The 15,121-nt window shown below is 42.4% G+C and overlaps 1 protein-coding gene across 1 annotated transcript; it reads left to right on the top strand.

Annotated features, from left to right (window-relative positions):
- The first annotated feature begins 239 nt into the window (after window positions 1-239).
- LOC143843695 (vertebrate ancient opsin-like) lies at window positions 240-8,610 on the top strand. Its single transcript, XM_077350188.1, has 5 exons — window positions 240-1,009; window positions 4,610-4,820; window positions 4,908-5,025; window positions 6,823-7,062; window positions 8,234-8,610. The coding sequence occupies exons 1-5, from the start codon at window positions 643-645 to the stop codon at window positions 8,462-8,464; spliced, it is 1,167 nt and encodes a 388-aa protein (XP_077206303.1). The 5' UTR covers window positions 240-642; the 3' UTR covers window positions 8,465-8,610.
- Window positions 8,611-15,121: the final 6,511 nt, after the last annotated feature.

A 15,121-nucleotide genomic window follows, 5' to 3' on the forward strand; every position in this document is an offset into this window, starting at 1 on the left:
TTAAACACCCAGGCAGAAGCTGTTTTAATACCCTGCAGCGATTTTGTGTCCTTTCAGTACAGGTGCTGGTGCCTCCTTTTATACCTGCCCAGGTGTAAATTGCATTTCTAATGCTGTCAGGTCAGTCCTCTCTCCAGCAGTCTTAACAGAAAAGAGCCCCCACTCTGTTCTGCTTGCAACACTGAGAAGCACAAGGAAGGCATCTGTTCTGCTTACTTGTTCCAAATCAAAGGACTGCTCTTTCTTGCTAATTCTGGAAAGCAGGCAGCTTCCTCTCCAGAGAGCCCCCAAGGCAGTTTTGACACTGCATCGTTCTGCTGCTGAAGCATCTCCAGGAGAAGCCCTGCTGCTTCCTTTCCTTTTGCAGATGTGAAGAAAGCCACAAAGAGAGACGGGCAAGGAGACCAGACTGTTTTTCAGAGACTGGCCTGAGTGGACTTCCCTTCTGTGACTGCCAAACACCTTTCTTCTCAGAACTTTATTGTGCTTGTTTTATTTCACACACAGGAGTTTGATGGTGTGTGTGTTTTAAGCTCCTGATATAGCTGTGAAATTCTGTTTGAAGGTGGAAAAACACAGAGTTGATGAGATGAACTAAACGTTTTTTTAACACGGTTGCCTTTTTTATGGTGAGGGTCAGAGATGGATGGACCGGTGAGAGAATCCGAAAACGAGTCTTCAATTCTAAGTCCCTCAGCAAGTTCCTTTCCCTCGGACCCATTCCTGCACCCCATGGACTTCATTCAGCCATGGAATTTCCACCTTCTTTCTGCGTTGATGTTCTTGGTGACCTCCCTGTCCCTCTCTGAAAATTTTACTGTCATTCTGGTGACTGTGAAATTCAAACAGTTGAGGCAGCCGGTCAACTATGTCATAGTGAACTTGTCTGTGGCTGATTTCCTGGTCTCTCTGATTGGAGGCACCATCAGTTTTTTAACCAATATGAAGGGTTATTTTTATATGGGCCGCTGGGCATGTGTGCTGGAAGGATTCGCCGTGACTTTCTTTGGTAAGCTGAATGCTTTTTTTCCCTTTAATACATATGCATATGCGACTCCTCGTTCAATGTGAGTGTGTAAAGTGCCGTTAAGCTGCAGCAGCATCATAGTGTCTTCAAGACAGGAGACCAACACGGGTGGCTTGCCATTGCCTGCCTCTCCTTAGTGCCCCTGGGCCTCCTTGGGGGTCTCCCATCCAAGCACAAACCAGGACTGACCCTGATTAGCTTCTGCATTCTAATGAAATCTGAGCCATCCAGGTCAGAGTGCTCGACATGTCTACCATCTGTGGGGGTTCTCTTATGTTCTAGGTCTGCTTTCCATATGTAAGATTATTGGAAGCTATTCTGTGTGTAAAATCAGGTGTGATACACAAAAGTATTTATTTGGGAATGAATTTGTGTATGAAGGGATCATTTGAGATCCAACTACAGGTTAGACAAACTGACAAAAATCAGAAAGAAGATTGGGATTTGAAAATCTAACTCTTTTATGAAAGTTTTTGAACTTTTGTACTAAATTAAGTACATTTAGCAAACAATTGCTTAATAATAACATTATCATAGAACCTTTATTAGGCATTTGTTGCAGACACTAAACAGTCTAAAATGCTACATAGCCAGTTAGCACAAATATAGACATCAGGCAGCATACGGATAATGTGCTCATGCACTTAAGTAAAACAGAGATAAAATAATTCATGAGCGTTCATAACCAGCCCGTGGATCCTTGTGGTGGCTAGGAAATACCTTGATTGGTAATGTGCTCTAGTCATAGAAAAGGTATAAAACCAGCCACTAATCTGGGTAGCCCTGAAATTTGTGTACGATGGGGCTAATTAAGAAATTCCGCAACTCAGTATAAAAGCTACAATATCGTAAGACATGAGACAAAATTTCAGGAAGCCTGGCTCTGTACAGACATTATCTCACCTGATGATAACTTCTGAATAGTCAACCATAAAGGATTGCAGAAGGCAGAATGCTTTACCAGGTGAGCATAAAAGCTCTGTGGAGTTGTGGAGATTTAAGATGGAATAAGCCGGAGCCGCACAGACTGACACTATACCATTTACAGTATGGTAAAATGTTCTCTTTGCTTGAGTACAAAACTTGTATCTTGGTATCCAGCAGTCTCTGACATAGCAGTCTAAAGCCCTGTTGTTTCTTTAACATAAAGAGTGAGTAAAGTGGAAGGCCTGTTTAATTAATTTTCTGCAGAACCATGTGTGACTAGTTGTTATTCCAAAAATTTACTCCCAGATATCTGAACTGCTTGACTTGTTCGATAGCATTACCCCTACTAAAACACTTCTAGGCCTTAGAAAAACACACATATAATTTTGGATACTTCAAAATCAATAGACAATAAATTAGTATTGCAGTGGGTCACAAAAGTAGACAATAAGAGAAGAAGAGGAAAACTGGGTTTTGATACCCTGCTTTTTACTACCTGAAGGAGTCTCAAAGTGGCTTACAATCACCTATCCTTCCTCTCCCCACAACAGGCACCCTCAGGGGTAGGTGAGGCTGAGAGAGTTCTAAGAGGAACTGTGAATGTGCCAAGCTCACAAGCTAGCTACATGTGAAGGAATTGGGCACCACACCTGGTTCTCCAGATTAGAGGCTGCCATTCTTAACCATTACACATCTGCAGCAAGCTGTCTCTAAGCACTTGAGACCCATTTGTTTTAAGGAAAATACTACAACATAATTGGTATAAAGAAATATAATAGGAACCAAGTTTTGAAAAGTGGCCAACAAACAGCCTCAGAATGGGTGCCAGATTGTTCATAAATAAATTAAAAAGATAGGGAGCCAGAATACATCGCTGTTTAATCCCCCCCCCCTTTGTAGAGGTCTCACTGGTTAATTCACCCTCCAAACCACAGCTAGTTGAAGAGCATAATTTGCAGGTAAGAAACAGTACTCTCTTATCATCAAGGGGCTATTCAGTTTATCCCACATGTGGTTCCTGGGGGAAAAATTAACAGCACCCCTTCAGGTTAAAAAAAAAGGTAAACACGGTTTCCTCCTACCTGAACCACTGCAGGGATAACACAATGATCCAAAGCAGGTTTGTCTGAGCAAAAGCTGATCTGTTCCAAGCACAGAATTTTGGTGGCACTTATCCCAGAAGAAAGTTTATCAAATGCCTCACATAAAACTTACCCACAAGTGACAAGAGGCTTTTTGGTTGATAGGGGGAGGGGCCTTTTTTCCTTTTTAAAAATAGGAACAATGATAGCCTTTGTCCAGATTTTAGACACACCCAGTTTTATCAAAAAGAAGAAAAACTGTTTTTTGTACCCAGCTTTTTACTACCTGAAGGAGCCTTAAAACAGCTTAAAATTGCCTTGCCTTCCTTTCCCCACAACAGACACCTTGTGAGGTAGATGGGGCTGAGAGAACTCAATGACTGGCTCAAGGTCACCCAGATGGCGGCAAGTAGAGGAATCAACCCTAAGGCGACCAGATGTTAACGTTAGTAAAGCGGGATATCATTGACCAGGGGGGGGGGGTTCTTGATTAAAAATTTGGTCTATATGGAGCAACAATTTTTTTCAAAGAACGCATAGAATGCAAAAATAGTAATATATATATTTTAATTTCAACATGTACAATTTGCTAGGTGCCCCCAGATGTCCCTCCAAAAGTGGGACAATCTGGTCACCTTAATCAACCCCATTCTCCAAATCAAAAGCTACTGCTATTAACTACTTTTAAGTGGAGAGAGTAGTTGGTAAAGGGTAAATAGTGGTGAAACCCACCATTCTAACTACCTTCTAAAGAGTTCAAATGAAGCCTACTAATAACAACAGCACTGTGTAATTTTCACACACCTGCTCTCTTGAAATAATCCTTTACCGTGGTCTTTTTTAGAGGCCAAGAATGGAAGCTCCAAACAACGTTTTAAAAGAACACAAATTCCCTGGTGAAAATGGTGTTAAGAATTCCTCCTCCCCATCTGAACTCTGTAGTTCAGCTTTCAACATATCCTGAACCCCCTCCCCTCCCCAGGAAGCCAACAATGTGCAGTGGGGAGAGGGACGTGACAATGTCAGGACTCTATTTAGATTTTACTATGTGGTACTAGAAAGGAAAGGGGAGAACATGTAACTGGAATGCCATTTACAGCAGCAACCTTATATATTTCTCATAAAGGTGTACTTTTGATTTGTTGAATTGGGTTGAGTGGAATCCACCCGTAATGGGCACAAATACTGCAGGACTGTACTTGTGTGCCATGTTATACACTTTATAAAGCATCAAGCATTTGAAAATCTCATTAGAGGTAGGTGGCTTGTTAGATAGAGGCACAGTTGCTATGACCTAGTCATGTTATATTCTTTTGGCTGGTGCAAGTTCCATTCACATCGGATTACCTATTTCCTTTATTACAATTTAATTGAACCCATCCACCAGGGAGCTCAGGATAAGGTACTTATAACAATACCACGAGGACAATAGGGTGGAGAAATGATGATTAGCCCATGATAACTCAAGAAGCTACTTGGCTGGGTAAGGATTTTAACTTAGATCTTACAGGTCAAGTTCAACACTATGCACTAGACTCCATCCCTTCTCTGATATTACTTGTTTTCCTTACAGGGATTGTTGCTCTTTGGTCACTTGCTTTGCTTGCATTTGAGCGCTACTTTGTGATTTGTCGTCCCTTGGGAAATATACGCCTCCGAGGGAAGCATGCAGCTCTGGGCATAGCCTTTGTGTGGGTATTCTCCTTTATTTGGACCATTCCCCCTACAATGGGCTGGAGCAGTTATACGACTAGCAAGATTGGGACAACATGTGAACCCAACTGGTAAGGCTACTCTGGGAGACGGTCTTTCTTAGGAGCAGCTTTAATCAAAAGCCTGACATTTTTTGTGTTCTGTATTGTTTTTAACAGGTACTCTGGAGACTACAATGACCACACTTTCATCATTACATTCTTCACCACCTGTTTCATATTACCATTGATGGTGATTTTGGTCTCCTATGGAAAATTAATGCGGAAACTTAAGAAGGTAGGTGCCAACCATAGGAAGACTTATGAAATTGCGGTGAGCCTTCATGCCAAAAGCCTTTGGCTAAAGAAACACATTTTAGACATCATGATGCCATGTGATTAGCTGTTGTGCTGACGCTGGTGGCAGCTGCTAGATTACATGCATGTTTCCCAAGCACTAATGCATAGTTGAACAGTACGACCTGAAAAATGTCACCATTTATTTTATTTTCTTCAGTTCTGAGGATGGGTCACATAATACATCACTTCTTCAAACAAGCACTTTCTGTGGTGGCATGTTTTATCCTCCCAAAATGTTGACACAGTTGCAGGTGCACATCTGACCTTAAGGGCCATGACAGAGTTCAGGGAGGGCCATCAGGACACAAAGGTTCAGTCACCTGGAGTGGTGGGAGGAGCTTATAATGTGAACCTCCCCTGCTAGAACATCATTTTTGAGCGGATGCCAACTCCAATGAATCAAGGACTTTTACTTCTGGCCACCATGTCAGCGGTGCTGGCCATGCTATCAGCCTCACCATCCGGCAACTTTGTTAGCATTAACCTGCTGAAGTGTTTGTTTGCATGGGTTGCATAAGACACCAAGGTGGGGATCAGCTTCACAGCAGTTGAAGGAGGCATCCTCAACATCAGTATGGAGATAGCAGGTGACAAACAGAACCTACAAAGAAGGCAGAGATGTGGGGAATATAGTTTTGCGGCTCATATGGCAGGGACATAAGTTTTTGCTTTAGTTAACAGAATGACCACCACGATGACCAAGTTTACTCTCAACAGCTCCAAAAGGACATGATATGCAGTTAGAAAATGAAGCTGCAACCAGTGAACCAAGCGTTCTGGTTGTCGATATTCAGCCAAAATCTTGAATTAGCATTCATTGCCTTTGGGTTGGCTGGTTGACTCTATTGTTTTTGGTTTATGGTATTATCTGTAACTCTGAAGGCTGCTTTGTGGGTATGGCAGAAAAATGGCATGTAGAGTATGTTCATTAAACAGAAATCTGCTAGCCTATGAATGCTGGGTATCAGATGACATATTCAAAACGTACTGTGCACACAGCATGAACGCGCACCATCTCTGTTTGCACCGAACCAACCAGTGAATGGAGGATTCGAGTACAGCCAGTAAAGGAGCCTAATTCCCTTTCCTCTGTGCATTGAGCCGGCATACTTTCAGAACAGTTCAATAGGGCTTGGCCTTAGGTGAAGAGGACAGGGAGGCTTCTGTCCAAGATTGCTTCAAAGAAAACGTCTCTGAAATGTCCCATTTTATTCACAATCAGTGATATCATTCAGAAAATCCAGAAAGTTCTGTGAGAAGCTGAGTTTCTCTACTCGTTCCTGATAGATGAGGGGAGAGATGTGGCTCATCCCACAATGCAGAAATAATTTTAGAATCTAGTGGCACCTTTAGGACTAACACATTCTTATTAATTAAAACATTATTAAGAAAAATGTATTGATTTTAACTGTGCCACTGGACTCTAAATTTGTTCTGCTGCTTCAGACTAACACGGCTACTCATTTGATTCTATCTTCACAGTGCAGAAATAGCAATTTCCTGTTTTCTTCTTCCGTGAGTACTGTTGAGTGACGTGTACATACTTGTATTCCATGGCCCTCCAATGATCTCAGGGCACTGAGTCAATGGGTAGAACTTGTATTAAAGTTGTAGTTGCAGATGAGTGGAGAATTCAGCAGGGTCACCGGTCTTCAGGGAACTGTGATTTTGCGAATGGATGATGAGTAGTCTTGCTTGTGGTCTTCAGATCTCTTTTTATCCCTCTCTCCCCTAGGTTTCAGACACTCAAGGCAGATTAGGTTCTACAAGGAAGCCAGAAAGACAAGTCACTCGAATGGTTGTTATTATGATCATTGCATTTTTGATCTGCTGGTCTCCATATGCAGCTTTCTCCATCCTAGTCACGGCCTGTCCTTCTATTGAACTGGATGCCCGTCTTGCTGCAATCCCAGCTTTCTTTTCCAAGACAGCTACGGTGTATAATCCAATTATCTATGTCTTTATGAACAATCAGGTAGTGTATAGCATCTTATTTGGGTATTTAAATTGAATCAGTTTTGTTTGGGGCTTTCACATTTTAAAGATTTGTGTTTAACTGCTTATAGCCCCGTAATTAATTTGCGATATCTTTTATTCCACTTGTTGCTTTAATGATAGGTGCTGGCTATAATTCCAAATCTTATTTGCTCCAGAGCAGGCTGATTAAAGTCTGCTTTCAACTAAATGGGCCAGAGACTGCAGTCTACATTGTAAGGAGCACACGTTCCCCCCCCCAGTCACCCATGTTGAAGTTACTTGTTTAACAGCTGAGAGGGCTTAGCCAACAAAAAGGGTCAACAGTCTAAAAATTACATCTGTAAGCCAAGATATTATGATCCTTCCACCTAATTCCTCACACTGAGGTAAATTTCTCCCTCCAAAGATTAAATGTTTGTTCCTTCACTGACTGAAGCTGCCCTTGTAGTGTAGTAATTAATACAGCAGACTGTCCCACCTTGTCATAGAAGTTTTGGCTTTTTACTTAGCCCTGGAACAAGGGACAGTGTGGGAGCCCTTTACACTTAAACCTGTTCAGAATAGCACTGAGATGATCTTATAGTCCCACAAAACCAAAGATTATATTTAACATAGAAGGAAAGGGTAGATGGAATGAGGAGATATAACTTGGATGTGAAAATCAGTTGTTTTACAGGTTGTTGATTTTAATTTCAGGCTTTAGAGAGGTATTGAAGCTTTTCCTTTGTTTCCTTTACACTGAGAAACTTTTATTTCTGCTTACCAAACACTTCTGTGTTAATCTTTATATCTCCTTGTTAAGGCAATAATGTCCATTCATGTGATGATACAACCAGTGGCTATTGAACTACTGCAATATATGAATTTTATCCAGTGTGCATTCACACTTCCTCAGATACAAATCTGATACAAAGTGTGCATACACATGAATGCACACAGGAATGGGAAGGCGACTGTAAGCCGCTTTGAGCCTCCTTTGGGTAGGGAAAAGCGGCATATAAGAACCAACTCTTCTTCTTCTACCTTGAATAAAACTTTTTGGGTCTTAAATGAGCCACTGGACTCAAACTTTGTTCTGCTGCTTCAGACCAATACAGCTACCCACTTGAATGTATTGAAATATATGTTGTTTGGAACTGTATGAATTATGTTGACTCTCTCACTTGCAGTTCCGGAGATGCCTAATCCAGCTGTTCCGATGCCGTGACCAAGATGGTGCCCTTTCCAAGGCGAAGGTAGTTTCAGATAGGGCGATGCTGACAAACAGCAAAAGTTGTGGAGAGGTGCCCACTTTAGCAGCACAAATTACTGTTTACGACCGGAGAAGTGAAGATGAGCACAGCAGCTGCCATTCCTTTGCCCAGCTGGCCATTTCAGAAAACAAAGTTTGCCCTGTGTGAATACAACAAGGCTTCATGTGGTGGAAGAACAGAACTTTTAACCAACCATTCCAGTGTCAGAATTCATTTGTGCAAAGTGGTTGTCAGCAAAAACACCAAGGGCAAACACAAAAAAACACTTGGTTGTTATCAAGTTACACATTTTATTCCTGTTCGTTTAGTGGCTTTGCTCCACAGTTTCTAATGAGCATGCACTGGCATTAATTTTACATGACCCGGCATTTTGAAGTTGCCTGCTATATTGTGTGGCTTGAGAAGATAAACGAAGATCGTTTCCGCATGGGGGGGATAAAACGTGCGTAGCCTCCTGCTTGCAAATGCAGGATGGTAAATTTCGCTTTCACAGCCCTTCTCATGGGAGACCCCTCCCAATTTTCGCTCTGCCCCATTGTGGCTTTTTGCCTCCCAACGAGGCTGCAAGGGAAAACAAGCCAAACTTCTCCCCCGGCTCCTTGTCTTGTCAACCACAGCAAGCCACCAATCAGCATAGCAGTTCTCTCCTGGACTGAAACTTTCTCCTCCCCCCCCCAGTCCCCAAATTATTATTATTATTTTTAAGGCACTTCTGCATTGCTATGTGGTAATGCCACAACACAGATGCATTTTAAATAAAAATCAACACTGCTGCATTGCTATGAAGAAATGCCAGAACCATACAGCATTCCCGCCCCCCTTTTTGGGATTTGTGTTCCTTTGGACTTTATGTCTGGGTGGATTTCTGAGAAGGCTGGACATGGTAACTGGAGCTCAAAAAGTTATTTTTAAAAAACAGTTGGTTTAAAAACAAAGTGCTCAGAGCCCTGTATGATTGGGAGAAGGCTGCTCGCTCACCCCCCCCCCCTTTCCCAGCTCATCTCCCACCTCCAGGAAACACAAATGGGACTGTTCTTGCCTATCTGAGTTGTGAGAAGGCTGGACATGGTAACTGAAGCTCAAAAGGACATTTTAAATAAATGGTTGGGTGAAAAACAAAGTGCTCAGAGAAGGGACTGAACTGTTTGTATTCTGCTTTGCCTCAGAATATTCTGCACCTATTACAAATCTGAGTACCTCCTTTCAAGTTCCCTGTTATCCATTCCAATAAAGCAATTGTCTCTTCTGCATAAAATGAAGTATCTTTGTCTCATGTGTATGAAGTAGGCAGGGAGAGAATCATAGAAACACAGAGCTGGAAGAGACCTCCAGAGTCATCTAGTCCAACCCTCTGCACAATGCAGGAAATTTACCACTACTTCCTGCCATTCACCCAGTGACTCCTGCTCTATGTCTAGAGGTAGGCAAAAGAAATTCCAGGATCCCTAGTCAATCTGGCCTGGAGGAAAATTCCTTCCTGATCCCAAAGTGGTGATCAGCATTTCTTTGGGCACGTAAAAAAGAGCCACAGGAGCAGAACACTGGCTCATCCCCTCCTGCTCTCTCTCTCTCATGATCTGCCTAAATTCACAGAATCAAAATTGCTGTCAGATGACCATCTAGCTTCAGCTTAAAAACCTCCACAGAAGGAGAGGAGAATTCCTCTTGAGGAAGCTTGTTCCACTGAGGAACTGTTCCAACAGTTAGGAAGTTCTTCCTAATGTTTAGCTGAAAATTATTTTGAATTAATTCTAACTCATTGGTTCTTTTCCAACTTTTTGGGGCAACATAAAATCATTTCATCTTCTGTACGACAGCCCTTCTGTTAGGTGAAGATGGTTATCTCCTCTCGAGGATAAACATACCCAGCTTTTCCAACTATTCCTCATAGAACTGTTAACAGCTCTACCAGTTTCTTTTGACTTTCTCTGGACATGTTCCAGCTTGTCAACGTCTTTCTTAAAGGGAAATGTCTAAAAATGAACACAATGCTTCCAATGAAGTCTACTCCAAGTGAGATCAGAGTAAAGTGATACCCTTTCTTCATGTGACCTGAACACTATATGATGCAGAACAAAATAACATTGACTTTTTTAGCAACTGCATCAGGCTGCTGACTCATTTTAAGATGAACCTTGACTGTCTAATTAGGGGCTCATGGAAATTGTAGTCCATGGACATCTGGAGAGCCACTGTTTGGCCATCCCTGGACTAAGGCCAAGTATCCCAGATGTTGTTCCCATGGGCACCTTCATGTCGGCCTAGAGCCTGGCAAGTGTTTTTAGAAAGGATGCAGAGCCACATGGGCCTATTGCCCAGCAGGGGTCCTGATTGACTGCAGATTTGTAAAGAATTCAGCAGCAAAGGTCAGCACCACAGCACAAGGATCTTTATTGTGCTACTGGAGATAAGCAGCTTTACACATGGAAATATTTCTAACGCTATATTCATCTGTTAATTAGAGATTCTTCTGGAAATGTTGAAGAATTTGAGTTATACATGGCCTTACTCCCTAACATTTTGTGGTTCTTGTGGCAGCTATTGTGTGGGTTTGTCAACCACCCTGCATTAGAATGTCAGAAGTGCCCACAAGCTTGGAAACACCCGGGCCTGGCTGTTGAACTGAGGGTCATATGGCATATTATTATTATTATTATTATTATTATTATTATTATTATTATTATTATTAATAATAATAATTCGATTTATTCCCTGCCACTCCCTGACAGCTCATGGTTACAACAATGGGGTAAAACCCCCAGTTAAAATCCCAGAGTAAAAACACACACAAATTAATCAACCACAAAAAGATACATGGAGGAAAAAACAATGCCTCAGATCTCAGTTATCCAAACATCTTAAGGAGGAGTGGGAGAGAGGAGGGTGCAGATGTTATTAGCAATTATGAGTGGCCGGGGCCACCCAATGGTTCTACACGGTGGCCACAGTGTGTGAGAAACTCTCTCCACATGGATCTCCTCTCCCATCAGGTAATTCCATTCCTGTTCATGATAGTGATTTATTTGGGGGCAGCTGCTCTTGCCATAATATGGGTAGCTCCTTTGCTTATTATGACTGCTTTTATGGAGCTGCTACCTGAAAAATATGTTTCCAGCAACTTCTGTGTGGAAACTTAATGAAACAATAATGTAAATGACACAATTAATCTCTGATCCACCTGGCTACTTTGAGGTGAGACTTTCAATGTGCTTTGAATATGGAAGTGTATGAATATAGCCACATGAACTGTGTCCACAGACTCCAGTTTACTGCACCAAAACAAATATTTTGCAAACATGGCTTGTAACAGTCCACTAAACCAGGATCTGGACACTTCACCAGCAGTACATTCAGACCAAGCTGATATCTGACTGCCCAAAGTCACCACTGACTGAACATTAATTCCCCAAATGGGCATTAATTCCCCAACCAGTTCATTACTCATTGTTATTGTTGGGTGCGAAGTCGTGTCCGACCCATCGCGACCACGTGGACAATGATCCTCCAGGCCTTCCTGTCCTCTACCATTTCCCAGAGTCCATTTAAGTTTGCACCAACTGCTTCAGTGACTCCATCCAGCCACCTCATTCTCTGTTGTCCCCTTCTTCTTTTGTCCTCATTGACAGTGCCTATTGCCTTTGGAGAGCCACCTTGGTGTCGCGGTTCAGAGGAGCGGATCCTAATCTGGACAGCTGAGTTTGGTTCCCCACTCCTCCTCCACGTGCAGCCAGATGGGTAACCTTGGGTCAGTCACAGTTCCCTTGGAGCTCTTTCAGCCTCACCTGTCTTACAGGGTGCCTGTTGTGGGGAGAAGAAGGCAAGGCAATTGTAAGCTGCCTTGAGACTCTTTCAGGTAGTAAAGGGTGGGATACAAAAATCTAGCTCTTCTTCTGGCTCAGGAAGAACCAAGGAGTTATTGGACAGTTCCCTGCAGTTCCCTCAATAGTGCTGCTGTTGTCCATCCTCTAAGCCAGGGGTAGTCAAACTGCGGCCCTCCAGATGTCCATGGACTCCAATTCCCATGAGCCCCCTGCCAGCAAATGCTGGCAGGGGGCTCTTGGGAATTGGAGTCCATGGGCATCTGGAGGGCCACAGTTTGACTACCCCTGCTCTAAGCATTACTAAGCATTACTAATCCTCTAAGCATTACTCTAAGCATTACTAAGCAAGAACAGTCCCTGTTTCTGTAATAAAAAAACAAACAATAATACTAATAATAGTATGGGTGTGCTTGTTTGGGCAGTTGGGTTCCTGTTTGTCTAGCCTTTATTTTGCTTCAAAGTCATAATTCTATCAGATTAGGTGGCACAGCCAGCTGCCCCCATAACTCAGCAGGTTGCTGTCAGCAATGATAAAAAACAAGAGCATCGCTTGACCCTTCTGCGTTGTGTGCTCTGGCATCATAATGATGTGGTATAAAATACAGAGGCTGCAAAGAACAGGACAGAGAACACCTGTGCATGTAACAGGTTTCTTTTTCACTTTAGAACAATTTCTTCAGTCAGATGAAGCCAAACAGCGGGCATAAGCACACTCAAAGACATAGGTAGCTTCATAAAATCTTCCGTTGTTTCTGTTGCGTGCAACCTTCCAAAAATGTTTGGTGTCCTCTGTGGAAGATGCTTTTAATTCTCTTCAGTTCTCCTTCTGTGATTTCAAGGTTAAATGGAAAGTCAGGCAAGAATGTTAATCGTGTCAAGACTGCTGGGCAGAGTGGCAGAGGCCACATCCCTGACAAAGGTTACAGGCTCCATTGAGGAGCCTCCATAGAGCCTCCAAAGAACCTGCTGTCCTGCTTTGATTCTAAGCATTAGGGAAAAGAAAAGGCAGTAAACAGTTACAGATTTGAGGAGTTGGGAAAGAACTGGATGCTTGAAAGGGGACAGAGGCTGCTAATTATTTAGATAAGTATTTGGCCTAGCGTGCACATTGTACTCCTTGTCAGATGTCTAGGCAAATCACAAAAGAGAAGGAAGGTAATGGGTCTGTTGGTATGTATGAAACTGTTTTGTAAAACGGGTGCCTTTTGATGAAAGCATACCTTGGCCCTCAATTTCCATCCCTCCCCCTTGGATATACTGCATAGGGTTGCTGGTCATTGGCAGGCATCCACAAGGAGCATTGGGGGTTAAGGGCTGCAGAAATTGCTTACATACAATTGGAATCCCCCAATTCTCTGTGGTAAAACCATAGATATAGGAATTCCTAGAGTGTCATATGATACAGTAACATGACTTCCAGGCATGTTCCTAGAAATGACATCACAGTAATGCATGATACTGGCCTCTCCCCCCCCCACACACACAACTTTGTTCCTGCTGCCCCATCAAGCAACCTGCCCCCCCCATGCCACATGAAATAATATAAATGCTGTACCATTTAAAATGAACAATTTCTAACTCCTGAAGGACAAAGGTGGAGATTATATACAAGATCAATGAAGTTCCCTTGCAACTTTACATGAAACCGTAAGATAAAATGAGCTTCCCATATAGTTTAAAATTTAAGGGTCTTAGCGACAAAAGTTTCAGTCCAATGAACAGGAAGCTGTGGGAGCCCTCTTGTGGCTAACTATGCAAACAACAGCCACTGTTACTCATTTTGCCAACTGTTACAGAAACCCAGCTGCTTTTTCTTTCCTTTTGAAAAAGAAAATATTCAAACCATTCTATACAACCTGTCTAACACCATAGCTTTCTGATATTTCATAACTTTTGAGATATACGAATTATATTCTCCTGACCGGCTCAGTTTTCTTTTGTTGCCTCAAAACCCAAATTCAGATAACATGGATTCCTATTTGAATATCTTGAAATGAAATTCCTGATTAAAACCCTGATACAACTGCATCACATTTTAACGAAGGCCCCAACCTATCAGTTAGCCACAGAAATGCTGGCTGCCCAACTGAATAGCCAAATAAGAGAATGGAAATGTACACATTGAATTGCAAAGTATATGCTACTCTCATTGAGAAGAGTTGACAAAAATATCAACAAGCAAAGCTGCTAATGAAGTCCTTCCCTGTTTCTGGACTATGATTTCAGTTTGTATTTATGATGACTACAAGTTCAAATCTTTTGTAAGCCATCCTTGATTTCTACAAAGAATCTTAAAAGGAAGCTCAGTTTTTGACTTAACTTGTTCATGCAGATGCCTTGTGGTATATACTGGAGCAGAACTGGAATGCACTTTAGAAGCCGATTTTCTTGTCTCGTGGAGGAAAATCCAGCTGTAAAAGCTCATTGAAAATGCATTATCCAACATACACAATATTTTATTTGCTGAAGTCTGTGTTACTTGGAGAAGGAGCGCATATATGGAGATTACTCTTCATATGGACAATGGCATATATCCAGCCATCTGCAGATAATACTGAGCAGGAGTCTTATAGAATCATAGAATCACAGAGTTGGAAGGGGCCATACAGGCCATCTAGTCTAAACCCTTGTGCAACGTAGGATCAGCCTAAAGCATCCATGGAAATGATATGTCCAACCACTGTTTAAAGACTGCCGATAAGGGGAGCTCACCACCTCCTCAGGCAGCTGATTCCGCAGCTGAATTACTCTGAATAAAATCCCCCCCCCATATAAACCCAATACTGTTCTACATGTAGTTTAAAACCATTACAGCAGGCCTTATCCTTGGCTGCCAACAGAAACCATTCCCTGCCCTCCTCTGACAACTTTTAAATACTTAAGGAGAGCAATCAGGTCCCTTCTCAGCCTCCTCTTCTTCAGGCTGAACATTCCCCAATCCCTCAGCCTTTCTTCATAGGGCTTAGTCTCCAGGCCTTGAATC

This window comes from Paroedura picta, chromosome 8 (genome assembly GCF_049243985.1).
Source record: "Paroedura picta isolate Pp20150507F chromosome 8, Ppicta_v3.0, whole genome shotgun sequence".
NCBI lineage: Eukaryota > Metazoa > Chordata > Lepidosauria > Squamata > Gekkonidae > Paroedura > Paroedura picta.

Coding starts and splice junctions, on each gene's coding strand:
- LOC143843695 (XM_077350188.1), top strand. CDS start 643: ATGGATGGACCGGTGAGAGAATCCGAAAACGAGTCTTCAATTCTAAGT. Junction 4,821..4,907: donor ACAACATGTGAACCCAACTG/GTAAGGCTACTC, acceptor TGTTTTTAACAG/GTACTCTGGAGACTACAATG. Junction 7,063..8,233: donor ATGTCTTTATGAACAATCAG/GTAGTGTATAGC, acceptor TCTCACTTGCAG/TTCCGGAGATGCCTAATCCA.